The following is a 27,996-nucleotide window of genomic DNA, read 5'->3' as shown; positions in this document are numbered from 1 at the left end:
ACAAACATCCCATTGCACACACACACAACAATGCATTTCAGTCTGTGCCTGGAAAAAGATCTGATTTAGCAAAAGCATTACAAACATTGTGGGCGAATTATTATAAAATTCAGTTGTTTTCACTAAATCTTATATATGTTTTTGTGCCATTTTCACCTTTATTCAAAAGCTTGACAGTGGAGACAGACAGGTGACATGGGGAGAGAGTAAACGTGGCGATGTGCATCAAGGGAACCATGTAGACTTGAACCAGCGGTGTAGTGATAACGTAATATGCACCCTCGACCACCACTCCCATCATTCACTCTTCATAGTGCTGAATCACAACTGCCAACACTGCTGTGAGATAAAAGCTTATTTGGGTTTGAATGTAAAAAGGTTTTCCTCAGGTACAGAACAGATTAATGAAATGGTTCCTCTTACGATTTCTCTAAGGGGCAAATTATCTGTGATTAAAAAAAAAAAAGACATTTATCCAGTAAAATGTCTGAAACCAAAACGGATAATTTGAAATACGCCTGAGGGAGTTCGTCCCTGAATATTCAATTAAGCTATCATTATAACAATCCAACTGACAAAACAAAGAGAAAATAACTATGATTCACAATCATGCTTTATTCTTGTTGATTTCTTATAAAAGAATCAAATAAAAGGCTCTTCCCACACTGCTCAGTCTTTTAGTCGTGCTGTTTCCCGTTTTCTTTAACTAAACTATACTTTTCTTTACACCTTAAGTCTCTTCACCTTAAATATCTTTTATTAGTTTGTGACTTCAAACCAAAACATCATTGATTGTCAACACAAAATCTGTTTTAGCACCAGTACAATAAAACTGTACTTTAGCTTTTTTTTTTCTTCTTTTCTTTTAAATACTGTTCTTGAATGAGGGAGGAAAATGTCAGAATAAAGGGATCCTAATAAGTACATTTCAAAATGAAGCACCAACCGTACAAAGCATTTTTTTTTCATAGATAGCTTGTCAGATACACAAGAGGTCAAATATATTAATGACTATTAAATTAAGCACAACAAACAGTGTGAATAAAACACTGCAACACAAAGCACTCGGGGATCTCATATTGGGACGTGGCTGCAGTTAAGAGGGCGTCTCGCCTCCTCGGACACAGGAGCAGCCTCTGGACTCCAGAGGTGGGACTACTTTTCCTCTGAGAGAGATCCACAGGATTCTGTATCAGTTCAGGACTGCAACCTGGGGAGTGGAGAACACTACTATCTGTCCAGCTCTGTAAACAAACTCTCAATCTCAAGGTCCAAAAAGACGTTATTTCATATTTTGAGCAGCTCAGTGCTGCCCATGCTCACTTTGGGAAATGTGGAGGAAAAATAAACATTGTAAGCTAGTAGGTCTGTCCAGTAACGAGGATGATGAAGTAAAAAAAAAAAAAAAAAACGAAACAAGAGGAGACAAAAAGGAAATGAAGCTGATTACATTTGAATATTATGTGCCGTGGTGTCTTCTCTGCAGGTCTCCAGGTCTCCCAGGTTGACATAGCCAGAACCATCCGGACCAGTGGCCTCCCTGACTTGAGCGTCTTAGCTTTACGCAAGAGTTCACCAAGATAAAAGTCTTGATCTCCGATCGAAAAAAATACTGCTTTCTCTCGGGGACAAACTCAAACAAAAAGTCTTAAACATAATTTGTCCTTTTGCCACAAGAATACATTTATATAACCAAATGTTTCAACCCTGATGGCAAGATAACACATATACATTACCATGTACATACATAATCAATACAAAAGGTCTGCTCAATAGCTCTCATGTATTCAAATATACCTATAGATAGAAACCTGAAAGCTGCTTTACAGCACCGACCACTCCCGTGTGCAGATCCTTGTGATCCCTTAATCACCTTCTGTCTGAGGTCAAAGGTTATAGGTGGAGTGTCATTACTGTCGCTGGAGTTAAAACCCACGACCCTCGTTACATTGGACGGAGAGGTTTCCTTTGAGCTGCTGCTTGCAGGGAAGGACTTGGGTTGACGACAGTTTGCACGGGGGAAAGAGAGGCTATCGGCCGCGAGGCTCCCCTGTGTTTCTCAGTGTTTCCTCCTCCTGCTCCTCCTCCTCTTCCTCCTCCTCCTCTTCTTCCTCCGCCTCTTCTTCCTCCTCCTCCTCTTCCTCTTCCTCCTCCTCTTCTTCCTCCTCCTCTTCCTCATCCTCATCCTCTTGCAGGATGTCAATGGAGGATCCCAGTAGTCTCTGGAGCTCTGGTACACATCGCACCAGATCCACAAGTCTCGCCTCTTCTTCTTGCTTCTCTTCCTCCTCCTTATTTTTGCCTTTGCAAGGTGAAGCCAAAGTGGAGCTCACCTGGCTGATCGATACCTGCTTCAGGAGCTCGGCCCGCGACAGACTCACCACCTCCAAGTGCGGGTAACGCGCCCGGAAGATCCGAGCCGACATCTTCAGACGCTTTAGGACGTCCGTCAGGAGGAACCAGTTGCAGAAGCTGCAAGAGAGAAATACGCCTGATATTAACCAAACTAACCTCAAATCATCCTGAAATTAACACATCTTTCTAGAAAATAATATAAAAAGTAATAACTTCATGAAGAAAACAAAGCTATCCAGAGATAGAAACTCATCCCACACATTAACATAAAACTACACACTTCCCATCCCACACATAGGGACTGAATAATCTAATCTAAACGTTAATCTAAAGGTTTTAACGCAACAGTTATTCAAAATGAATGTTGACCACATACTAAGTTTTTAGACTGATTTGGTTTTGGTTGAAGCTAATATGCTACATAAAGCTACTAGCAGAGGCATGAAACTCCCTCCACATTAGTAATCCAGTCCAGTGAGGACTTCGAAAGATGTGCGAACTAAAACAATATCTGGTTACATTATTAGAATTGTCGAATCCATCTTGTCTCACACTTGTAACTTAATCTCCAAGTACCTTATCCGTGGAGTACCCCTTCAAATCTGGTTCACAGAGTTCAAAGCATTCAAACTGAGGTAAATTTAGTGGCTTTATGTGTATGGGTGGCGGTGCAGGATCAATAAATACATACATACATAAATATTATATGTTGGTGGACTCACCCCTGGGTTAATGACACCTGAACATGATAGCAGGGCAAGAGAGGCTCGGAGGAGAACTCAAACAGAAGGCAATCTTTGCCCGAGTCCGGCTCAGTCTTTCCTGTTGCATCCTCCTCCAGCTCCTGGTCCCGCTCAGACAGCAGGAAGTCCCAACACGGCTCCTGGTCAGTCTCTGTGAGGAAAAGTCCACAGAGGTCAGGCCAAGCGGAGCAGACAAACTGGACGTTTCTGTGCTGACATGGAGTTTGGCTGCCTCCTAGTGGACTGTCTATTCACAACAACTATAAATACACCTAAAGTCTATTTACAACAACTATAATACACCTAAAGTGTATTTACAACAACTATAATACACCTAAAGTCTATCAACAACAACTATAATACATCTAAAGTCTATTCACAACAATTATAATACACACAAAGTGTATTTACAACAACTGAAATACATCTGAAGCTGGTGAGGCTGATCAGTTAAAGAATCCCAAATTTCATGATGTCAGTCGACACCCTACATAGGGACACATATAAAGGTTTTTTTTCTCATTAATGTTTAAGATGATGGGCCGTAGGCAGAGAGTAATTCAATGCATTTACTGATATGAAAACTTTGGTACATTGAAACAGATACTAATTAAAACATTATGTTTTTAATGTGATTACCTTGCTTCAAGCCTGAAAGGTCTTTTCTCAAACTCTACAATAATGAACGGCACAAAAGCTTCAAATGTAAGTTATCCCAGTTATCCCAGTAAATCCAGTGACGGTCATGCTCCTTGGACCTTTTCTTAATGTCCTCATTGGGCTTCTCTTCATGTTTTCTTCACTGTTAAACCTGCATCATGTTTTGCTTTAAATGGTTTTATGTGAAGCACTTTAAATCGCCTTGTTTGTGCTATCCAAATAAACTTGCCTCGCCTTTCTTTATTTTTAACACAAAAATGGGGAATAATTTCGTCGTGGAACATCACGCTACAGTGGCACCATAAATTGCACAAACCAATGACAAGTTTAAGATACATACTATTCATCAGCAATAGCAGAGTGGTAATAAAATATATTTGTCGTCGTTGGGAGGGACATATAAAAGCTTTTTCAGTAACACATTCCCAATATCTTTTGTCATTTCAGTTTAGCTGCAGTCTCCCTCAGTTCCTCCATGCAACGCTAATCCTGTTCATCCTCCAGTGGACAACTGGCTCCCTGTGGCTGTTTACAGCACAACTCTGATGCTGGTACACAAGGCTAACACTCTTGCGTGTCCCAGTGGTCCAACCCGAGTCACACAAAGTAGAATAACTTCCGCCTGGTCATCTCAGCAACAAGCCTCCCCTTGTCTCCCTCACGGCCAGTTTACCGATTGATCCGCGCACCGATGAAACAGAAATGCAGATCCGATACATTCAAGGTTGCTTACCAAAGAGGGAGCTACTGTAGAAATCCCAGAGTGAGCCGAGATCCTGTTCTTTACGTCCTTCCAGGTCTGTGAAATATTCTGGGGGGAAAAAACAACAACAATATTAGAGATTATATTTTGAGTTTACCGTTACAGGTGTACATGTCCTCTCTGCTGTCAAACTGAAACTATGAAGCCAGGGCTTCACATTGAAGATGGTTCCCCTTGTCAAAGGCCGAGCAAAACGTATGAGAATTAGTTATGATGGTTGCCTGAACCAAATAATTGTCAATATAAAAGTTGGTGCTAAGTAGAACAGGGCTTAACAATGAGGATTTATTCAAGCGTTTTTTTCTCAGAAGTAGTTCTTATATGTTGTACTGTTGTTTTACAACTGTGCAGTCAACTGTTGTTGTATTAAATTGTTCACTGTAAATGAGCTTAACTTCAAACTTGAGCCATCTCACTTCCTTATCATCTTTGTTGAGAGTTGCACATGCACAGTATCGATCGGGCATTGGCGTAACAAAGTGAGCATTGTTTTATGAATCATCCTGGAAACAGAAGTTCAGCTGAGTGGCGATAAACTTGAACAAGTTGCGCAGTTTTTTAACACAATATGCATCGTGACAAGTAAGAATTCACTTCTGGCAAGCGGATTTCTGACCCACTTGCTCGACTGGACAAGTGTAAAAAAACAAACAAAAAAAACAATAAAGTTGACCCTGAATGAACAAATGAACTTAAGTTGTAGTGAATGTTCTGTGCGTCTGTGTCACCGGAGCTGTACGTTTCAATGCATCACTGAGCCTTCATTTACCTGGGACACGTAGTGTGAGCATAACAAACGCCACTAAACACTGACGCTGCAGCCAAGTGGATAGTGACTGTTTCCTCACTCTCGGCTTGGCTCAGACCGGGGAAAGATCCTTACAACACCCTCAACACTGAAGTGAAAGTACATCAATCACAAAGCTAAAGACAGCGTCACTGTAAACACGCTGGCTTGAGGATTTTATTTGGGTTCAATTTGATAAGCAAGAGGAAGTCATGCATGTCGGAGGTTTCGCAGGTGGGCGGTGTAATTTATCACCTTGCCTGGCTCAGTTATGGAATGAGATTGAACATAGGAAAGGAAATTTAAAGCATTTTCTTTAATCAATCATTGAGGTCTTAATGGTCATTAATTGAGAAATCAATGGAAGCTTTTACAACACCAAACACATTTAAAATACGTTTTGGATAAACTGGCATGGACTGTGTTTTCACAGCAGCGGCCTCCTGACAAAACTTAAGCCTTACTGATTTCTATTCAATAATAATTAATGAATGACCCATCTGCTCAGTCTCTTGACCGTTACTTTATACAGTTAACATTTCAGCATATCATTTATCACCATTAAAAAAAGATGACTGTGCAAGGGAGAGATGGATAAAGAAGAACTCCCAGTGAACTGGTTGGAGGAATAGCTGCAGGTGACGCGTGCTTGCATCAGTTCGTGTGAATATAAACCTCCAAACACGTCATCAAGCCTGTTACTGGGCGGCTCTCGTCTAATATAAAACCACTTGAAAGTGTCTCAACTGTATGGAAATCCAAGTCCCGCAGCTAAAAAACTTCTGAATGTTACCTTTCACCAGGACAACATTTGCAGTTTGAAAAAAAAAATAAAAAATCAGTCAAGCCCTGTGTGGATGTAACATTTTGCTTTTCTCATGTCTGCTGCATGCAAGCTGTTTAGTGCTCACTGTGCCAAATGTGATGCAGTAGGAGTGGGCACAGGCCTATTAATGTGTTGACACATTGCTTGATGGGTGACTGTTAAGTTGGCAAATACAACATGTCTCAACGCTATTAGCTTTATCGCAGCCTCTGTGCCGTGTTGTTTATTGTGTCTGAAGTGTTTGTTGACGATGTGAAAAATGAATTTAGCTCGAGGTAAAACGGCACTCTAACAATCTGGAAGTATGTCAATTTATCAAAATAGTGACTGATGGAAAGAAAAGGCGAATAAAAACTACCTGTGAGGAAGGTCTTCATGCCCGGGCTGTGTGCCAGTTTGACCGGAGTGTGTCCGGAGTAGGTGGCCAGTGTCGGGTCGGCACCGTGGTTCAGAAGCAACCAGACTATCGGCAGGTTGTCACTCGCGACTGCATCATGGAGGGGCCTGAAGAAAGAACAAACAAAACACAAATGCCTTTTAGGGATTGTACAACTTTTGTGCTAATTTGTTGTAAATAGAGTTTCAGTAAAACAAATATTTTCTGTGATTAATTACAATTTGTGTCCCCGTTATTGTATTATGAGACAAACTCCCTCGACTGGAAAAATAAATATGCTCAAACAGGCGATAGGAATTATTATCACTTAAAAAAAAGCGTCTCACTAAAATATGTAACCAGAATATAATCTTCACTTAATCATGAAATGCAACCTGTCAGCGAGTACCAGTATGCTTGTTATGGCTCTGAACACCTGTAGAGGTCTATTTTTAGAACAGTGACTGTAACAATAATGAAATGAAAAATGCAATATACCTTGTAAAGGCAGCCCCTATGTTGTTCTATTAAAACCTGGATAATTTATTTTTATATATTGCTTTCAAAAATATTTTAAAATAAAAAAAAAACGAAAAGCTGTGTGTGTATATGTATTCAGCCCCTTTGTCAATAAGCTCCTAAATAAGATTTGGTGTAACCAATTACCTCCAGAAGTATATGACACCCCAACAAACATGCCAAGACAGGACAAATAGTCACAGCGGGCAAGGAGAACATTAATCAGAGACAAAAGACACCCCTGAAGGAGCTGGAAACCTCCACCGTGGCGATTGTATCTGTCCATAGGACCATTTTAAGCCACGTGGCCAGAAAAAAAATATTTGAAAAATACATTTAGGGTCTCCAACACGCCCTTCAACAAACTCCAAACATGTTTTCTTTTAGAAACGTCAAACGTGAATACTTTTGAAGACACTATCATTCATGTACTGTACATCACGTCCATGACATTAATATCATCCATACACAACCACATGTCATGTACAACAAATATTTGGAGATGAGCTTAATTTATTATTACGTCACACGTGCTGTTTGCGAAGGTCAAGAAATAACCTCAAACATGTTACAAAATTTAGACCCAATATAATACTTGGGAGACAATATTTTTATAACCACGCCTGTGAATCATGCACCACGAGGCCTCACCGTGTCCCGTCTTGGGCACTGCAGTTGACGTCAGCGCCGTGCTTCAGCAGCATCTGGACAATCTGAGTCCAGCCTCGAGAGGACGCTTCGTGGAGCGCTGTGTAGCCGGCGTTATCGCGCCGATTGACCTCCCTGATGTCCTTTTCCAGACAGTACTGGACCACATCCTGCACCACAGAGGCAGCACAGACAGAGCGTGTCACATTATGATTCAATGGCGGACGCCGTCATGTTAGCAGTACTACACGAGGAAAACAGGTGGATTTTACCTGATAGCCCAAGCGGGCAGCGCGTTGCAGCAAAGTCTCCCCGGCATTTTTATTGACAATCAGCCGCCGAACCTCCGGAGGAACCGGCCTTTTGGGTGGAGACTCCGAGCTGCTAATTTTCCCCGATGAGCCTTTCTTACTGGGTGGAGACGATGGCAAACTTTTAGGAGTGAGTGGGAGGCTTTCTGGTTTTTTTACATCAGCACCATCGATATCCAGGGCGAGTGAGGCAGCACGCTTGCCCAAGCTGCTGCGTTTGGTCTTAATCTGAAACACAGATAGATTGATTAGAGCAGTGTGTGAAAAGCAATCTCTTGTAATGCATCGCCAAGTTCTTCAACGGGTTCTTCTCTTCAAGGACCTGTTTAGTTTACAACCAGCTGCCATCATAAATGTCACACACAAAGTATTTATCTAGCCACAGGGGGGCACTGTAAGCTAATACATTCATGGAACATTGATGACTCCTATCAACCCTGCATGCTTTGAAATGTCCCATAATACAAAAAGCAGCCTCAGCAAATGTCTTACCTTCGGCTCATCGCTGTCACTTAAATGCTTGCTTTTGAACTTCCTCTTCCCTGAAGGCTTGTCATTGCACTCCGGAGATACCTCGCTCTCCTGGTAGCGGACCGACCCCGAGCGAGTGAACGAGGGTCTCTTCGGAGGAGGCCCTGGACTGCAGGCGGTGGGACTCGAACACTGATCCGCCTGTGGATCTATAATGATGAATAGGACTGAAGTTATGTGGAGCGGTACCAAGCACATTGACATAGTGAACAATCTTGATATTTCAACATCACCCATCTCATCTTTGATGAACTGATTCATGCTCTCGCTCATCTCAAGCCGAACATGGAGCATGACATGTTTCAGGTGCTGTTTTGTGCCAACATCAGACTGTATGTATGGTACTATTGAAACAACGGCCCTTGGCTGTGTCGTCAATATTTACTTTATTTGGGGGAGTTTTTCCTGATCCGATGTGAGGTCCTGGGACAGGGATGTTATGTGTACAGATTGTAAAGCCCTCCTAGGCAAATCATGTATTTGTGATTTTGGGCTATACAAAATAAACTGAATTGAATTGAAACATGTCTGCTTTCTATGAGCGACTCTACTCTGCTTTTTGAAAACCGTGTGTGTGTCTTTCTTAGCCACATCAAGACGTAACTGACGTGGACTTACTGATATGGCCAGTCGGCACCTCAAGAATATAAACTACAAATTGCAAATGCTGTCTTTAGAATATTTCGCTTTTGTGAGATGTTAACATTTTCTCAATATTTGTCTGTCACCATAAACTGTATAATGTACTTCTCTTCACAAAGATGTGCATCCTCATGCGATTTATTTGCCCTTGTATCTATTTTACCACATAACTACAGAAGACGCTGGCTAAGCTTTCTGATGGTTAACTCAAAATATTCAGTTTACAATGATATGAAAAATCCTCACAGTGGAGAATCTGGAAATAATGTTTGGCGTTTATGTTTAACAAATTACTGACATGATTAGTCAACTGTCAAAATGGTTCAGCGACTCGATCTACATTATCTATCAACCAGCCACTCAATCACTTTTACAAATTCATACTATAACTTTATAGTTTTGAATCATATCTGTAACTAACAGCTGCACTTTTGATTAAAACTTTCGCTGGAAACTTGTTAATTAAAAACGACTGATCTCTAGAGGGGAACTGCCTACCCGCTGGGACTGCGCTGTTCCGTCTGAGGGAATCAGCATCTTCGAGGTGCTCTCCATCTTCCAGCTTGTCCTTCTCAGTGATGTATTCCCCAGTCTGATACTTTTTGCTCCGACACCGCCGCCGTTTCTTAGGAGCAGGCGTTTCCCCCTCCGCACCGGCTGCCTTGCCCTTCCCATGAACCACCCGTTCTGGCAGGGGGGTTGAGCGGGGCCTTCCTCTCGGACGGCGGGTGGGTTGGGTGGGAATCATGGGGGGTGACGGGGAAACTGGGGGAGGAGGCATTTGTGGGGGTGGAGGGGACGGCGTCGCGAAGCCCCACAGGTCCAGTCGAGCCTCATCAGCTCGCCGTCGTCCTCTCCTCAGTCTTGGGATGAAGCTCCCTGTGGCGTCTGTCTCCTTACTGGATGTAGCAGAGCGTCCGAGAAACTCGGGAGTCTCGAGAGCACTGCTGCCGCTATCTGCAACTGATCATATCACATCGAATTGTTATATTCACACGAGCGTCTGCGCACAGAGGTTTGACTGAGACATTAAGAAAAAGAAAAAACTCCAGACAATATGTCAAAGCGACATTCTCTGTCCGCTTCATACACAAACTACCGTGCCTGCAGGCTGTTTATCTCCAGAGCTAAAGCTACGAGAGAGTAATCTGCCTGTGAGCTCAATAAAATGCTACATGTCTGACTCGAAGGGAAGCGCCATTACATTTGAGATAGATATCAGAAACGGGTCCATGTCATGAGAACCTCTCAGAACTGTAAATGTCACCGGAGTATAAGAAACAGAGATGTTACCAGATTTGTTGCGGGTTGATTGCTCAACCTTGTTGGGACTGATTTTGTCCCTCGGAGTCGGCTCTTTACTCGGTGGAGAAAGTTTCCCCGCTGATAGACTCCGCTCCTGCACAGGTGCACATTGTTTCTTCTGCTGGAATACACAGGGGACAGGGTGAGCGCTCCGTTCTCTAATACCATTGATCACAAAGCTTTCATGAAGACAGAGAGCATGAAACAGTCTTACAATAAGCCTTTGGAAGTTAAATCTTCAGTCATGGATTCATATTACGAAAAGGAGCTCTGTATCGTCAAATCAATTGTGAAAATCTTTATGAGATTGAGTTGATTGCGGACTGAAAAATGTCCCTAAAATTCCACGATGGGGAGATAATAAGAACAGAACAAGGGTATTTTAGACGGAGATAATCTACCTTCTTTTGACAAGATACTTTGGTCGGAGTGTTTTCTATGTCTCGCTTTTTCTTTCCTGCAGCCTTCTTTGATGAGTCCGGTGGTGACTTTTCCTTTGCTGGCTTCTTAGGACTTGTTTTCTTTTGTTTGACGGCGGCAGCTTTTGCTTTGGTTGGCAACTCCTCTTTGGTTCCGTTCGTTTTCTTCTCAAACTTGTCGCCTTTCGTCGCACACTGGCCCGTGAGAATAGATGCAACCATGCCGTCCAATTTTTCACTGGGAGGACCGTCTGACACCCCAATTTCTTTCTTCAGCATCTCCCCCTCTAACACCTGGGCCAGTTTGCTCTCCAGCCTGTTCCCGTTTGTTGCTGCAATGCCAAAGAGATGGCCAGCCGGCTTGGAGAAGCCTTGCTTTGCTGGTAGTCCCACGCGTTCTTCCTGGCTGGTGTTTAACTCTGTATTATTCTCCGAAGGCTCAGTGGCGTTTGCCTTCTCGTGCTTCTTCTTCGCCGGAGTCGAATCCCATTGAGGCGGCGAACCAGCCCATTTTTCCACAGACCAGTGGGCTGGGTATTCAAAAGCAGAAGTTTGTTTGGGTTGGGTGTCTTGGCCCCCAGTGAGCGGATTCAGAATATCAGTTTTTCTTGATGCAACAGGGGATGCTTGAGTATTTTCCTCGCCTGTCTGCGTTGTTGTGTCGAGCACTTGCTGCTTTACTATGGACGCGAGGTTAGACAGGGGAGACTTCATCCTCTCCCACTTATCATCCTCAGGGTTGGACGGGCTGTGATGTGCGCTCTGAACCTTAGATCCCTCTGAAGCTGCGGTGCCCTTCGTCTTTGGAGATCCTTGTGTGATCTTTCTCTTCACAGACGAGGCTTGGTGCGGCATATTAGGTGGCTGCTGCCAAGCCGGACTGACAACAGTGGTGGAGTATGGCACCGCCGTCTTGCCAGCTCCAGATTTCTGATGAGTCTGAGCACTGGCTGAGCTTGACAGGGCGGTAGTTAGGGCTCCTTTGGAGGGACAGTTCTTAGTTATGGCTATGCTGGTGTTTTTAACATGCTTGCCACCGTGAGCATGTTGGTTGCCCTTCATCATACAAGATGGCTTCTTTCCTCCTGATGCCAGATGCTCTCCTTGGTCAATTATAGATATAAACTCCTGCTTTGCAAAACTCTGAAATTCATCTGCAAAAGTCCCTTTCCCGTCTTTGCCCCGTAGAGTAGAAGCCAGTATCGGGCTGGCCACACCAACATATGTTCCCGGGATGTTTTTTATGGAGTCTGGTGAAGATCCCTTACCCCAGGTTGTTTTGGGCTCTTGGACCTGGTGATTCTGAGGCCTATTTAATTGCTTTTGATGGGATCCATTTCTGTGGGTGTTTGGTAAGATAGGGTATTGCACAGGTGAACTATACGCCGTAGAATGAGCCCTCTTTGAGTTAAGAAAATCTCTCTGATTCGACTCATTATTGTGAGGCTCGCCCGTTGTAACTGGAGGGTCATTTGTGCATTTTGGACGTTTTGATTTTGCAGATAAATCAAGAGGTACATCTCTTGGTTCAACGGAACAAGCTGTATGACCATCTGAAGCAGAGGGGGGCGTTGCTTTAAGAGAGCCCATGGCCGTCTTGTCTATGCTGTTGCTTTTCTCCACATGGTTCAGCAGTCTGCTCTGAGAGGTGATGCTGGCCAGTGCAGAGCCACAGCAAATGGCAGCAGTGGGAGACAGCGTGTAGCGGGTGGGTGCTGCGGGAGTTAATGAAGGGTGCTGCACTGGTAGGGCAATAGCTGGTGAGGCCACCACTGAGGCTAATGATATCTGCTCTCCCACAGATTTGGAGTTCTTATTAGATGAATGGTTGGATTTAAGTTTTGACGATGATGTGCTGGCTTTCTTCTCAGCAGCTGGAGTCCTGCCCACCGAGAACGGATAGGGATAGGTCCGCAGGAGAGGTGTCCCCCCGACACCCGAGCTTTGAGGCTGAATTTCTTTCTGAAACTGACTGGCTGTGGCTTCTCTCAATGCTGCAATCTGACCCAATGCTGGTGGAAGAGTGATTTTACAAAGTGGAGAGGGGAAATTAGTGGAAGGGAGGAAGGTGACGGGCTGGGCTGGTTTACACTTGGTGGAGCACTGAAACCCAGGCGGTACACTTTGCACAGATTGCGATTTCTTACTGGATGTCACATTGCTGTGACAGGGGCTGAGCGAGTCCTCCCGGTTGACTTTTACGCCACTTGACCACTGAGGAGTGGGGAAGACCCCGGCACCATCCGCCTTGACTTTAGGGGCCTCTGCCCTTTTGTCTGCTCTCTTCTCCGAGCCGGTGAGGGCTGAGCCGGACGTCGGTGCATTGTTGAGCTGTGGAGGTGGAGACAGCTCAGGGCTGTGGTTGTAATTGCTAGTGTCCAGGCAGGCGTTTGCTGTCTTACAGTCTGTTGTTGGTGTGGTCTTGTTTTGCTGACTGAGGGTAACATCTCCTCTGAACTCAGGGGGTAGCGTCTGGGGGGGATTTCCCACCATACTAGCAGACGCTTTATTTGGAGCACTGATCTCTCTGCTCACCGTGCCTCCATCCCCTACATTCATTAGTGTAGGATCCACCTGAGTAATAAGAGAAGATCATGAGGCTGATGTTAATTGGATAAGAGGAGAGGATGCTTTAATCAACAAATCTAACTGTAATGAAAAGAAAAACAATTACCTGCATAGGTGTTTCTTTAACACAACATGCCTCAGGGGTAGCCGAGTCTGTCAGGTGAGAGTTTTCCTTGAAATACAGTGATATGCTGCAAAACACACAAGAAAAAGAACATGAGGACTGTTGGTGCTGTTCTGGTTTTAATCACAAAGAAGACTTCCCTTCATTTTTCATGAAGGAATAGGACATACTCAATGTAACAGTAAATGATTCAGAGGTACCAACGTTGGGAAATTGAAAAGTTCCTTTCTTTGAGATGGGCTTGGAGGCCAGATATGTTACAATTTCCTCAGAGCAGAGACACAATTTAGGGTATCTGAGAGCAGTGTGGTGAATTGAAGAATGCATTTGTTCTGTTGTTTCCTTTGATTTTATTTGCTTGCTTCCAGGGAATACTAACAATTTGGCAGTGTTGATCAATCTGGAAAGTGATTTGTCTTAACTGAAAATAAGATATTCAGTGACTGAAATGAGAGCTAAGGCATCGCAACCAGGACAGATTACGAACCAACGGCCTCGTGGAAGAGGCGCATTACAAGACAACCAGTTCCAAAATACCCCAGCGCTCCGTCACATTGTTCGCACATGATCTCCACTCTTGTTCCAAGTTACTCTAAAGTTCTGTTGTTGGTTGAAACTATTTTGTTGGCACTAGAGATGAAGTGAAGCCTAAATCCGTTTCACACCCTCCTGCCACAACAGACCCACACTGACACTCTCCACACAAAGCATATACGACAAAAGGTATTAAAGTACATCTATGATGCATGTTTTCTTTCTTAAAGCAGGGATATTTTGCTGTCCATCATCTAAATTGATATTATAAATATAGCTTAGTGCATCTTTAGTGTGCAGCCGTTTTAGGATAAAAAATGTATATAGAAAGCTTGAGACCATCCTGCGCTGGGTTTACACAAGCCGGCAATGGACCCTTCCTCACTTCCTACTTGCTTACTTATTGCACCCTCTGACCACACCCATCTTCAAAATCTCCTTCTTTTTGATCTTAACGATACACTTCTAAAATTGTGAAATGCCAAAATCGGGCCAGAAGCGTAATGGCCCCTTCCCCACTACCCTCCTACTTCGGGCCACACTCCTCTACGAACACAGCCCCCATTTTGATCGCAGCTACACACCTGTAAAGTTGTGTGACTGTATCTTGCTGTTGCGGTGACACCATCTGTCCACGGAGGCACAAGACAGACAGAACTATAAACACTTGGCAAACCATGTTTCTGTGGTAGTTCCTGCTACAGGATATAGGCTTTTCCAGTACCACATTTTGCAGTGATGACACACACACACACACAGACTCACAAGGTCAAAACAATACCAGCATCACTGTCATTGCGGCTGGTAATAAATACAAGAGAGGGGTTTTATCGCTAAATGCTCAACATTAAAAGGAAAAAAAACAGAAACACCTCCGGTTTTGACAGAGTCCTATGACTTCAACGGTCAAAAACAGGGAGTGTGGCTTATGCCCTATGACCCCTGGGGCCCACTCGGTAATCCATCCATGAGGTAATCAGCTGTAACTGCTCAAATGATCTTTTATTGGTGAGCAGCAGCCTCAAAGTGTTTTGTGCTGATGGAGGCAAATAATGGACGACTGGAAGAGAGCAAAACTTTTGTTTCGTAACCACCACTGGACAGTTAATTTTGTATGACAACAATGAAGCCGCCCACCTACTGCAAGTTAAAAGCAGTTTAAACGTGGGGCTCATGCGGCACAATCTAAAATTAGACATGAAATTCCCCCCTATTGCACAAAAACTCACAACAACGGGACATCAGTTTATCTATCCTGATAACGTTTGAAACACACATTGAACCCCGCAACCCCCTCCTCATATGCAGACGACACATCCCCTGGTAGGCTATGTAGGTGGAGGTGAGCGCATCTGCAAGTAAATGAGACGAGGCACACGCACACACAAACACACACGCACACACCGTTGTCAAAGATTTGGGGGGGGGGGGGGGTGGAAAACGTGTGTCCCTGGAGCCAGTGAAACATAACGACTCCGGTGCTCATAATGACTGACACGCCGCTCTCTGCGGGAATCTGCGAGCACGGACTGAAAAGGGATCCGGCGATGCAGATGCCGCTCCGTGCGAGAAGGGGCTGCATTCATCACCGCACAACAGTTTGCTCACAGCGAGTTTGTCTTTGTGCCGCGATCATACGCGGTCTCCTTCCGACACAACATTTGCATTCATCAGCTCCGATGTAGGCCACTAAGCGTACGCGGCGTATAGTCCGGCACACACGCCCGTGGGCACCACCACCGCGCAGGCGAAAACAAAGTCAGAGCCCGACGTTACATTTGAGGACCACAGCCTCGACGAAAGCAGATTATTTGTTGTTGTTGTAGCCCACTTCAGACCGGTCAGTCCAGTGTTCAGCCCCCTCCCGCTCCCTCCCCTCCTCTCGGCACAATAGACACACGCACCACGGTCATGCGTGTGGAAAACAACAAAAAGTGCACAATGGGGACACTCCGACAACAATCTGTTTCCCCTCTGTTGTTAATATCAGCACGGAAAAACTCTGGAGAGCTCCGGGTCGCTCTCGTGTCGCTGGAGATGGAGAACAGTCTCCATAATGAGGGAGAGAGCGGGAGAGAGAGGGAGAGAGGGAGAGAGGGAGAGAGAGAGAGAGAGAGAGAGAGGGCAACTGGCTCTCAGGTGATCGGTCCATCTCCGCGCACACACACTCGGTCACGGGCTGCACGAGGAGCCCTCTTCCTCTCTAACGTTTCCTGAATATAACGTAGACAACACGGATTTGAAATGTTTCGAGACGAAGGGACGGGCACATTAAGTGACAGGGGCTATACCCCACTCACCCTCTCTCACACATACGCACACACACACACACACACACACACACACACACACACACACACACACACACACACACATACACACACACACACACACACACACACGCACACACATCGAGTGGCTGCGTCGTGGAACACAATGTGGCACATCTCCGCCTGATAAGGTAAGTCAATATCAACGCAAAGCTAACCAGAAAACACCAGGGAGAGACCAACAAACAAAACTCCGGACGGCCAGTTCCATCAGCCCACGAGCCACCGACAAAGTAACACTGTTTGCCAGGGCACCTTTTTTTTTACACACAAACAAATAATCAATTCCAGGCGCTGATAACACATAAATATATCAAGCTGCACTGACTCACTCGCAAATAGGAGGACAAAACAAAGTAGCCAGCTGGATAACTAGAAGGGTGGGGGGCACAACTTATTACACACAATTGAGCTGCTGGAGTGGCGACCCCAAAAAAAGGAGGGACGACAATATGTTGAAGTCCACTGACCACCACGGGAAGCCTCGCGTTGCAGCTCCCTGCGCAGCGGAGTCTCCGCGAGGCTCCTCGCGCTACTCCGCTTGGTTTACATGTTGAGGCAGGCTACTGTTATTTATCCCCAGCCGACCTAATGAGAAGTGCTCCCGTCTCTTCCTATCGGCCCTTTTGGTGGACAGACTGAACCACTTCAGCGTGGAAAGGCATTCGCCAAGCCTCTCTCTCTCTCGCTCTCTCTCGCTCCGCGACGTCCCCCGTTTGCGAGACTCTCTCTCCGCCGAAATATGGAATAATCCCCGAGCTAATCAGCGAGCGAGATAAAAAAAGATGTCTAGTGACACAAAACAGTTACGAACCCGCTCGTCCAGATGGCATGTGAACGGCGCGCAGGCACGACTCGGATACGGCCGGGTCCAGCCTTTCGCTTCTGCCGTCCGTGGCTGCTCACTAATCTCGACGGTTTTCGGTCCTAAAAGTCCGGGGGGGGCGGGAGGGAGCGAGGAGGAGGGGAGGGTAGGGGGGGTCGTCAAGACAGTCCGTTCCGTATCTCCAGTCTGGTGGGAGAGAGAGAGAGAGGGAGAGGAGAGAGTGGGGCAGAAGGGTGCTCGGTGACAGCATGGGAGATGTAGTGCTCGGCTATCCACGCCCAGGATTAGACGCTGGAGAGGCTGGGAGGGGTAAGGACTGCAGGTACCGACATGCAACGCGAGCTCCTGCCGCTCAAGGGGAATGGGGGATCGCGACCAAAGAGTGTAACGGTGCGCTAAACTGAGGAGGCTTATCGGGGTAACGAAGTAATAAACTGTATTTCATGCAGCCAATGGACGGCTCCGTGTATTTCTGAGCGGCGTTCGCGTTTCAGCGGCAAGTCAAGTCAATTAACGGAGTCACAGCAGCGGGTGATGGTTGCTAAACGGAATTGCCAAAATACAGAAAAAAGAAGAAGAAGAAGAAGAAGAAGAAAAAGAAGAAGAAAGAGTGGTAGAGGTTTGGGTCTGTTGCAGTGGAATTAACATGAGGAAGCAAGACTCCGGTTGCTGGAGGCTCTCCAGTTGCATGCTGTAAGCTGCAGACTGATGCAGCCCGGAGAAGATGCAGGAACACTAATGCCTCCTCTGCTGATTTCTAAATGGGATTTCAAAACCCAGAACTGCGTGAGACTTGTTTCAATAAGTTTAGCTCTTTGGTGTTGATGCCTTGGATCTGAGTTAACCCCTGGCGACCAGCGGTTTCATAAAACACCACTGGGGTCCATTTGTGCTGTGACAAGAAAAAAAAACCTTGGATTCATGCTGAATGTCCATTTGTTCATTATGATGGACAATAACATGGGCTGACACATCTATGCTGAATCGCACAGCTTTTCATGATTTTCATGGTTTGTCCAGGCCTGGTCTTTGATGACGAAGACATTTGGTCAGCACGGAGCACTGATAATCACCGTTTATGAATATGGACAAAAAGGAGAGACACTCACTCTGTGGTGCATCATCAGCTCACTGTCTTTCACGTCTTGCAGTGCAGTGTTTCGAAATCACATTTCCTGTTCTCACCAGGTCGGGCTTTAACTGGATTCAAGCACACACGGTTTCCTACAGAGAAGTGAGCTTTGGATAATAGTCCTCAGCTCTGACTTAACAAAAGAACCAGGACATGAAGTGTCAGTTTATAAAGACAACGGCCTTCAACGAAAAGGCCCACTGAAATATTCCAAAACAGACTGTTCAACACAGCAAAAGACAGAAAACGCTCTATTTAATGAACACAAGCCACCAACAGGCAGGAAGATGAAGCCACTTTCACGGTAAAATTACACAATGAAACATTTTCTTAGAGGGAATATCATACTGACATCATTACAAAATGTGTAATCTAATACAATCGTTTTTTTTACCCCAAACTGTTTGTATATTTCCCCTTTGAACATAAACATCGGGTCAGCTTCTGCCTAATTGAGTCTGACTACGACTTAAAGATGCAAAACAAAGACCAGGATTGGAGAAGAATCTCTGAGGACCAACCAAGCTCCTGTTTGAAGTAATGAGGACGAATGACAACACATCTGCAACTTCCAGCCACACGACATAAACATGAATGTAAAGTTTCAAGTCAGTCCGTTTAGGATTCACACTTTCCACAAAATACAACAACCACAGAATAGTTAGCCCTCCTAAATGCCATCATCACATTTGGGCACATGCAGGCTGACAGGTCACTCTGCTGTAATTTGGCCACTTTTACTTATATACCTGCATCCAGAGAGCAGTGTAGGCCTGCTGTCTTCCAAGGAATTCACTTCTTTAGGCCAGCATTTACTACTTTTCTCAACACCTGCGGTGGTGAGGGAATAACCGTGCGCGTACACACGCACGCCCCCCCCCCCTCCCTCCCTCCACGCCCCTACACACACACCGAGGTCGACTGACCCACAGAGTTTGTTTACTACCGTGCACGATCGGTGTCGTTCCGGAGCACCAAGGCAGTGAAGGACAACGATCCCGTCCATCCGCCGAGGGCAGAAGGTTTACGAGCTGAAACTATTTCGCTGCTTCTCCTATCGCGGACCAGATCGGTGTGCGTGTGTGTGTGTGTGTGTGTGTGTGTGTGTGTGTGCGCGCGCGCGAGCTTCTAACGTGCCCTTCGCCATTCGCTCAGTAATGGCTGCGTGCGAGCAGCCAAATTTGTTGACAGATGGCCAAAATGTGAAATATAGGGAAATCCAAAACGCCGATCGCTAAAAAGCAAAGAAAGAGACAGAGAGAGAACCGTGTCTGCGTGAAGCAGGAGTATTTCAAAGTCGGCAGCTGACACATCGCATTGTGTCTGAGCCGGGGTAACCCGGAGACCTCAACGACCGCGCGAGCTATCCCGGTAGTGACCGGCTGCTCGGGGCTTCACCAATTATAGACGAGTTTGGTCCGCATGGTCCACATTGGACGTCTGAAGCTGTGGGGTTAAAAAAAAAAAAACTTGTTATGCGTGCAATTAAAAAAATCCCTCGAGCAGGGATGTGGTATTCCGCACATGCACTATGACAACATGCGATAGCACAGATGGAGGCACGTTGTTTATTTCGAGGGCCTGATTTTTTGTTGTTGTTGTTGTTAAAGAATGTCGCCTTCAAAGTGGGCACACATGCTCATATATTTCTGTGAGTCATATTGGAGATTATCGACCTTATTTAGGCCGCCATGGTTTACAGCGAGGAGGATGTCCCGTCTAAGTTCGTGGTTCACCTGGTCAGCGCTGCACGTCGAGGCTGGGGAGGCGGAGCGAACGCCGAGTACAACATCACGCGTGTTACTCTTCCATCTTGGTGGAAGTAATGAATTATTCTAGAATAAACGAGAGGAGCACGGGAGCCGATCGCAGGAACGGTGGCGGGCGATGTTCTTGTTTGCCAGGTTAATGGATGGCCCGATGCGCCGTCCGGAGGATGTGAGATAGATCTACCCGAAATGGAAATGCATCACTTCGTTTTCACCCTTTTTAGTTACTGTGTCGGCGTGTGGACAGCCGACCGCATCCCGCAGTCCACAGCGGACTCAAGTGTTGTCACCTCGACACACAACTTGGCTGTCCATACAGGCTACATGTGACACGATCCGACACAAATGCGTGCGGGATAACTGCGAGACGTCGCCGCAACTACCGGGGCTCCCCCAAGACACCAACAACTGGGAAATACACAAATCCAGGTCAAAGTTTGGCAGAGTTTCACTCGCCCTCAATAGCGTTGTGCAATGCCCCCTTTAATGCCCCCTGCTCGCCCGTAACGCCTTTGTTATTAGTAATCGCATGGTATTGCGCCGTCTTACCTCGCGCTCCGAGCTGTCCGCGGCCACAACGCCTGCACACCGTGCAACAAGCTACCGTTGTCTCCGCGGAGGCTTCCGTGTGGGGCCGGGGATGCGATTTGGAAGTAGAATGAATACAGTATGCAATTTTGGTTTGTCCTCGCGATCTTCCCTTATTGCCAGTTTTCGGTCTGCAGCAGCTGGAGATGAAAATCGCGCACCCTGGGTCCTAGCGCCGGGCGAAGCCCTACAGGTGAATAACAAACAGGCTGCTGCTGCTGCTGCTCGCTGGGTCTGAATCTTTAATTGCGGGATTCTTCGCTGGAGTCTGATGAATAGTCCTTCTCTGGGTCCTTCTTTTTTTATCCCCAAAAATTCAACAAAGATTAAGATATTCCGTTTGGAGGATTACAAAAAGAAAATAATAATGTCTTTAAGTCTAATTACACTAAGGAGACGTCACTTTAACAATATAATGATGCTCTGCTGTCACACTTTAAATGGTCATATCAACAAAGCAGATAACCAGGGTGCAACCACTTCAATTTAATTTCAAATAGGGACACATTTAGAAATTAAAAAAGTCAAGAAAAGATAATATAAGTGTTTGCAACGTGTCCATCAAATAAAAGGTACACCTACTGGTATATTAAAGCCAAACTTAGGCAACAGCTACATTACGTGTTTTATTGTCATGGCTGGGTTACTGAATAGACCTGCACGTCATGAGGGCACAAAGAGAGAGCATTTATATTGTATTTTATGTCTGTAAATTGCTACTCCGAGAACAAATTTCCCCTTAGGAATTAATAAAGTATATATTCATTCATCCATCAGTCTGAAGTGACTGTTTCTTTTCAACATGTCTTGTTGGAAAATTAAAGCACAAACTATACGGCTACATTTGGAAAACTTTTGTGTTACTCATAATGCTCCAAGTCTTTCAATATTGCGCATGTATCCATACTATCAGTATAGACATCACTCTAGTTTACATATGTGTGATACCAATTACCTATATCTGCAGATATTAGCTTATTGCACCTATAAGGTCTATATGTATCAGCTGAATAAATTAAATTGAATATAAAGGATGCCAAATGTATGTTTGTAAACAGCGTCACCGTTCTACAGTTTCTACAACATAGTGACATTTTTCATGTGCTTATTGCTGACTAAATGTCATGTAACCTTATCAGATACGATTATTTATGGTTTACATTGGCCGATAAACCATTATAACATTATTATTTTTAATATAGTATTTAATAATAATATATTATTTTTAAACACTCAAATTGGAGTATCGGCCTCAAAGATCCGGTATCGACTGAGCTACATTCATGGACCTGAATTTATTTGGGGACTTTCTGGTCTTTCAACCACTCAAATTGCTACACCCGTTCACACATACATTCATACACTGATGGGAGAGGCTGCCAGGTGCAACCTGATCATCAAGATCTAATCTATAGCTCATTCACAGATTTTTGAGTGGTCTGTATTTAGTTTTAAATGTTTTGCATCAGGGCTGTTGGTGTGGATTTGCTGTGACAAGAGGCTGGATATGTGTGAGACAGCCTCTCTTTATTTCCTGTGTGAATGGAGGTGCAGGTGCAGTTTTCTGAGTTGGGGGTCTGGGAGGGGTGGGGGGTGGAGGGTGGAGGCCTTTGAGGTGTTTGCACCCAGGGGACAGTACTTAGTCTATGTTATAATGTTATTTCATTGGTGATTCATAGAATGTATGGTATACAGATCAGAAACCTCTATTCCTTGTTCTCTTGGCAACATGACGAACGTAGGCCCAAAGTAGGATCAAATACAGAAGTTGAACAAAACACTGGAACAAAAACAAGCCCAAAAATCAGCAGTGACAACGCAGGCAGAATGAAGTTTTCTTGTATTCCTTTGTCTAATAATTTAGCAGTAATTAAACACAGACCTTTGACAGAGATACTTGGCGATAATAAGTCAATGAACAAATCAAGACCGCTGTTGGAGACTCAAAGGGCCAGTTCAAGGGTCAAGACTTAACCAATGGGATGTAAGAAACGAGAAGGAAGCAACACGTTTTTGATACGGTGAACTCTCTTTCTTTAGTCTGAGTCCGACTTATTGTGCCTCAAGAGACTATATATAAGATGCTCCCTGAAGGTTCTGACAAAGCACCACTGTCAGAGGCACCACAGCAAACTGAAGGCGTATGCAGACCACCAGATACAGGAGATCCTTTAGGACCGCTTCCTTTACCATAAATGGAGATGGCTTTCGTCAAAGTGGAGTTAAAAGCCACCCCATCGAGGAGAGCGGAAGGCTGGATTCTGCAGGTTGATCTGTACAATCCGTCATTTTTCCAGACACCATCACTGTCGCTAAACTTGTTGTCATTTCACCCAAAATGCAAAACAACATATGTTCATTCGCCCCTTGTAGCCATGGAGATATTTTTGATTTTATTGGCCCAGCTTTTGAGATATTTGCTTTTGCAATTCCGATGCCAGGAGGTGCATTATATTTCTGGAAATGTATTACGGAACTAAAAAGCAACGACTCTTTCTAGAAACAAAAGTCATAACTCTGGATAATCTACAGACCTGTGAGCATGTTTCATTGGAAAGACTATACTTTGTGCTGAAGAAACACACCTCGTGGAGGCTGTTGACAGCAAGGACTGCGGATTATTCCGAGTAACTTGGACACTGCAGCTGCATTTCAAGAATTATTTTAAAACTCTTTCAGCAGCACAAACAAAACGGTATTCACTGTCCTTCTATTGGGGGGTTCAAAGTTCCACAGTTGGGTATTTGAAAACACAAGCACATAAAACTGAAAATGACCTGCATGGCAAGACATCATTAGGATTCATTGATTAAATGCTTTTGTGCAACTCTTGTGAACTGAAAGGCAGGTGATCGTTCTCAAGTTGTCCTTTAGGAAGAGCACACAGACGGGGGCGGAAGGGGAGGCGGGGAGGGGGGCGACCAGTAATAGTAGACACTCAGGAGCAGAGGCTGCAGATGCTACTGATAGAGATGGCATGCACAGTCTGTGTTAACTGAGATAGTCCCTGCAGGTCAGCCTCTCTGCAGGGTCTACAGCAATATTCGAATCACAAGTGTGTGTGCAAAAAGAGGGCTGTCAAAATGGCCACAAGCGTGAAACCGCCAATGAAAACAGTTAACAGCTAACAGTAAACAACCAACCCCTGCTAAAGTGGGAACCCACTGCCAACGGTCTCCCTGGAACACAGACGTAGTCCCAATAACAGATTTCCTTGGTGCACTGGTTTGCACTAAACAAGGCCAGCGCCCCTGCACTTGCACTATTGAATCCCGCCACTGCATCGGTCTGAATTGGGTATTAAAGGCACCCCCTGGAGTTTTCTACCACTAGTAGCACTATCCAGTAATATTTTCCAGAGTGGGTCATTTTTAGATTGTATTGTGCATGTGCACGAGGACGCTTACGCATGAGTGCGAGTCTGATGTCACTATGTCAAAGACAACCTTTGACCTTTTCCCTATTGATTGAAGGTTTTGTGCCAAGAAACTTACCAAGGACAAAGACAAGAATAAGACGACAAGCAAATTTGTAAATAAATAATGTATGTAAATAATATACAATAAAATTATTATTTTGTAATTTGTTGGATCAGTGTTTCTAATAAAGGAGTCAAAGGACACACTTTTGTTGAGAAACCCCGAATCTAAACTAACTTTGTTTTCAAGAAAAAGGCCATTCAAGGCCATTCAATTGAGGTCTGATAGCAGGTATATTGTCCATTTATCTAAATTCCATTTATCTATATTCCATTTATCACAATCTCACAGGCTCATATTTCATATGAAAATAAATAAATAACAATTGTATTAATACTTCAAGTCATTCTCATTGACATTTTCAGTTTTTAGCTATTTGAACATGTTCAACTGGGGTTTCACGCAAACGTTTCACTATTTTCTGACATTTTACAGACCAGATGATTATGGCATCAAGTGAGGAAACTCATTTGATTGATCACAAAGGAAAACAATAGTGAAATGCAGCTCTATGATATTTTCATGTTTGCTTGGATTAGAATATTTAACATGAAATGTGAATTTTGAAAAAGGACAAAATTCTTCCTGCTTAGTGTCACAAGTCATATGTATTGTACATGTTGTCAGTCAAATTTAGAGCTTGTGGAGTAGATTTAGCACGGGTTTGGATTTTGATCCGATACGTATGAATCTGCCTTTTCTATTAATTATGCCCGACTGTGTTTGTGCCAGGATCAGGGCAAACACAAGCTCTGGCTGCCTCTCAAAGGCGCACTATTGGACCCCACATGCTAAACAGATGCAACTGGCATCCCCATGTTTAACCAGCGCAGCCTTAATGCCTTTCCCTCGCGGGTGCGGGAGAGCTTTAAAGTAAAAATGGCTAAAAAATGGAAAAACGATGCTGAAGGAGGACGATTTCAAGAGACAAAGGAGAGGCAATTCTTTTGTGAAAAAATTGTAGGACTGATAAGGCCATTACTGTTTTCAGACCCCACACCAGTAAACTGAGGCAACACGAACATTTTAAGAGACCTTGAGACGTGCAGCCTAAACTTGAGAGAGGGAATTAGCAGGACATTTGATGTTGATCCATTTGATGCTTAGACCTCAGCAGAAACACTTGCAGATGCAACTGATAGAATCGCACAGTGCAGGAATGCTCTGAGAAATAAGTTCTGCAGTTTGCAAACAAAAACCTGTATCAGGAGACGTTGTTGAAGATACACATCCGCTACATTGCTTTCCCTGTTTACAGCCTTTTCTCTATTCTGAGCTGGACTAATGACTTTGCATTAAAGAAATAGGTGACAAGTGGCATTGTGTACTGAATGTAGGTCAAAAAACAATTTGAACTGGCCTATAGGAATGGAGCTTGCACTTGTTGATCACATTTATACATGTGTTTATTAAATCTATATTCTACTCTGTACAGTGTCTTTATTGCATTCAAGTGCCACACACACCTTAATGTGAGGCATACACCTTTGAGGTGAGCTGTGTATCAACTGTATCAAACCTAAACAAAACACTCTGGTTACTGCAGTGCAGTTTGAGTATATAGGATTAAAATATTTAACGATATGGTAAAGGATCATGTAAGCCTACAATTATGTCATTTAGTCAATTTAAATGTATTTAATGTGGACAGCTTCATGACTGCTAAAACGGTAACCACTGCTAGCAAGACGCAGCAAACCGTGCCATGCTTCGTGAGAAAGAACATGCTTTTGTCAAAAAAAATGTAAAAAAAAATCATAAGTTTGACTTTGTACAGTCTTGGTCCCTCGTAGCTGGGCGGATAAACAGAGCCATCTCTGTAAACTACAAACACAGATACTTACGCCCCAAGAGCCCAAGTCACGTCAGCTCCAGCGTATGCAGGCTGAAGAAGGCAACATGTAAGCGACTTCAAAGCTGGCAGCAGGATTGCTGGATGTTAGCCAGCGTTACCGCCGTACCTCGGCCACACGGGCAAAACGTCCCAAGACTGCTCAGCTCGCAGCGGAACCCAAAGCACCAGCAACGGAGGCTGTTGCGAGGGAACAAGCGAGCGGACTAACTGCTGACACCTCGTGTCATTCTGCTAAACCGCAATTGTGTAGACGAGAAAAAGAGAGAGACGAGCTAAACGCTTAACGACTTCGAAGGTGCAATCAATGTCAACGTAGTGATAATATCTGTCGCAAAAATACTCACGCATCTGTCGGTGAGATTTCAGGATCCGGTTCCATAGTGTAGCGGTTATCACGTCTGCTTTACACGCAGAAGGTCCTGGGTTCGAGCCCCAGTGGAACCAGTTCATGTTTTCTGTCCTGGTGAAGCTTACAGTTGCTTAATAAGCGTTCCTTGTCGTCGTTTGTTACCTTCGGAGATGATTTGATTAACTGGACGTTATAAAATGCGCTGCTTGCCGATCTCCCTTTGCAAATTAGTAAACTACGTAAGTGCCAAACATTGTATCTTCTACACATATTGTTCATTTGATTGACACTGATATTTAACTGTATATATATTGAGGTCTGCAGTGGTGTTGAAGTGGACTGCATTGTATTGGGCAGTCTTTCTAATGTTAAACATATAGTAAAAATAGAATCTCCAATAGTGTCTCCAATAACATTAAAATGTTCGTACGTGTTTAATTCTCTATATTTTATTGTATATCAAATTGTATTGGTGTACCTAGACTATAATTAAGTAGCCAGTGAGTGATTTTGTGTGTGGTTTGTGTGAAATAAAAGCTGTATTTTATCTAACATGATTATGACTGTTTTAATACAATGTCAGACATTACACTCCATTAAAGCTATAATGTTTCTTTTTACCACCAACAACTTGCCCTTCCAATATACAGTGTTCGCTAGATACAAAACATGTTAGATAGAACAGTACTTATATAAAAGTGGTATATTGTAAGTGGCAATAATCTTTTAAGAGAAAAGCAGCATTACACAATAGGTTCCTAACAAAAAAGACAATTTAGGGCATTCAAGACCAGAGATGCTGCTCAGAGCACAACATTGTAAATCCATACGGATGTCTGTTGTTTACACATGTAACAGTAAAAACTAATTTGTCAACATAAATAACGCGGGGGAAAAAAAAACCTCACACAAATCCTCTCAAGAAGTTAGTTGCGTATAGAGATAGGCTCGCGATAACAATACATAACTCCATGTCAAGGGTGGTTGTTTTGCCACTACATACATATACATACATACATATATATCAGATCCAAACTATGATACTGTTTTCCTAAAACTACTTTAAATTCCAGGCTAATCCAACTCTTTCCTGCATTAATTATCACATTTTTTGTCGCACTTTAATTTGAAAGACAACTCCCTAAATAAAATATGTTACAAAAATGAAAATAGCACACACAAAAATTAAATGGGCTGAGAAAAAAGCCGGTCACCTCAGCTAATTATTTTATTGTGAAAATATTGATCAAATGACTTCAAATTAGACATCGGTGTCTGAAAATTAAGTGTGGATGAAACTGAAACTGTGTTTTTTTTTCTCCAAAAAAAGTCAGAATTAAGATATAACAGCTTCTTGAGACAATATTTTGTAATTTTTATATTGGACAGCCGATATTCCACATGTATCAATTAAGAAATTCTTTATAATGAGGCAGCTGGAGAGTGATTCATGAGCCACCATACCTTATTTTAAAGCAGGGGTGTCAAACATACGGCCCGCGGGCCGGATCCGGACCGCCAGGGTGTTCAATCAAAAAAAAACATTTTTTTTTTTAA

At 44.0% G+C, this 27,996-nt stretch overlaps 1 protein-coding gene and 1 non-coding gene across 5 annotated transcripts; one reads left to right on the top strand and one right to left on the bottom strand.

The window, feature by feature from the left end:
- Nucleotides 1-595: 595 nt before the first annotated feature.
- bcorl1 (BCL6 corepressor-like 1) lies at nt 596-26,247 on the bottom strand. 4 transcript variants are annotated; one of them, XM_068591913.1, is made up of 13 exons: nt 26,080-26,247; nt 17,256-17,453; nt 13,560-13,644; nt 10,868-13,459; nt 10,455-10,587; nt 9,660-10,124; nt 8,481-8,668; nt 7,950-8,216; nt 7,681-7,847; nt 6,493-6,638; nt 4,492-4,569; nt 3,078-3,249; nt 596-2,472 (listed from the first exon to the last, which is right to left on the bottom strand). In XM_068591913.1, exons 3-13 carry the CDS (start codon nt 13,563-13,565, stop codon nt 2,031-2,033), a joined length of 4,656 nt encoding a protein of 1,551 aa, XP_068448014.1. In that variant the 5' UTR covers nt 13,566-13,644; nt 17,256-17,453; nt 26,080-26,247; the 3' UTR covers nt 596-2,030. The 4 variants fall into 4 exon arrangements, with proteins under 4 accessions (XP_068448014.1, XP_068448024.1, XP_068447998.1 ...); XM_068591923.1 differs by lacking the exon at nt 17,256-17,453; XM_068591897.1 differs by lacking the exons at nt 17,256-17,453; nt 26,080-26,247 and adding an exon at nt 14,696-14,773.
- Nucleotides 26,248-26,461: 214 nt separating this feature from the next.
- On the top strand, nt 26,462-26,534 carry trnav-uac (transfer RNA valine (anticodon UAC)). The gene has a single exon. It is a non-coding gene; the product is annotated as a tRNA-Val (tRNA).
- Nucleotides 26,535-27,996: the final 1,462 nt, after the last annotated feature.

Source organism: Clinocottus analis, unplaced genomic scaffold, assembly GCF_023055335.1.
Source record: "Clinocottus analis isolate CAN_PGR_092001 unplaced genomic scaffold, fCliAna1.0.p SCAF_10, whole genome shotgun sequence".
Classification (NCBI taxonomy): Eukaryota; Metazoa; Chordata; class Actinopteri; order Perciformes; family Cottidae; genus Clinocottus; species Clinocottus analis.
The sequence above is the reverse complement of the archived record's forward strand: the minus strand, read 5'-3'. Positions and strand labels throughout refer to the sequence as shown.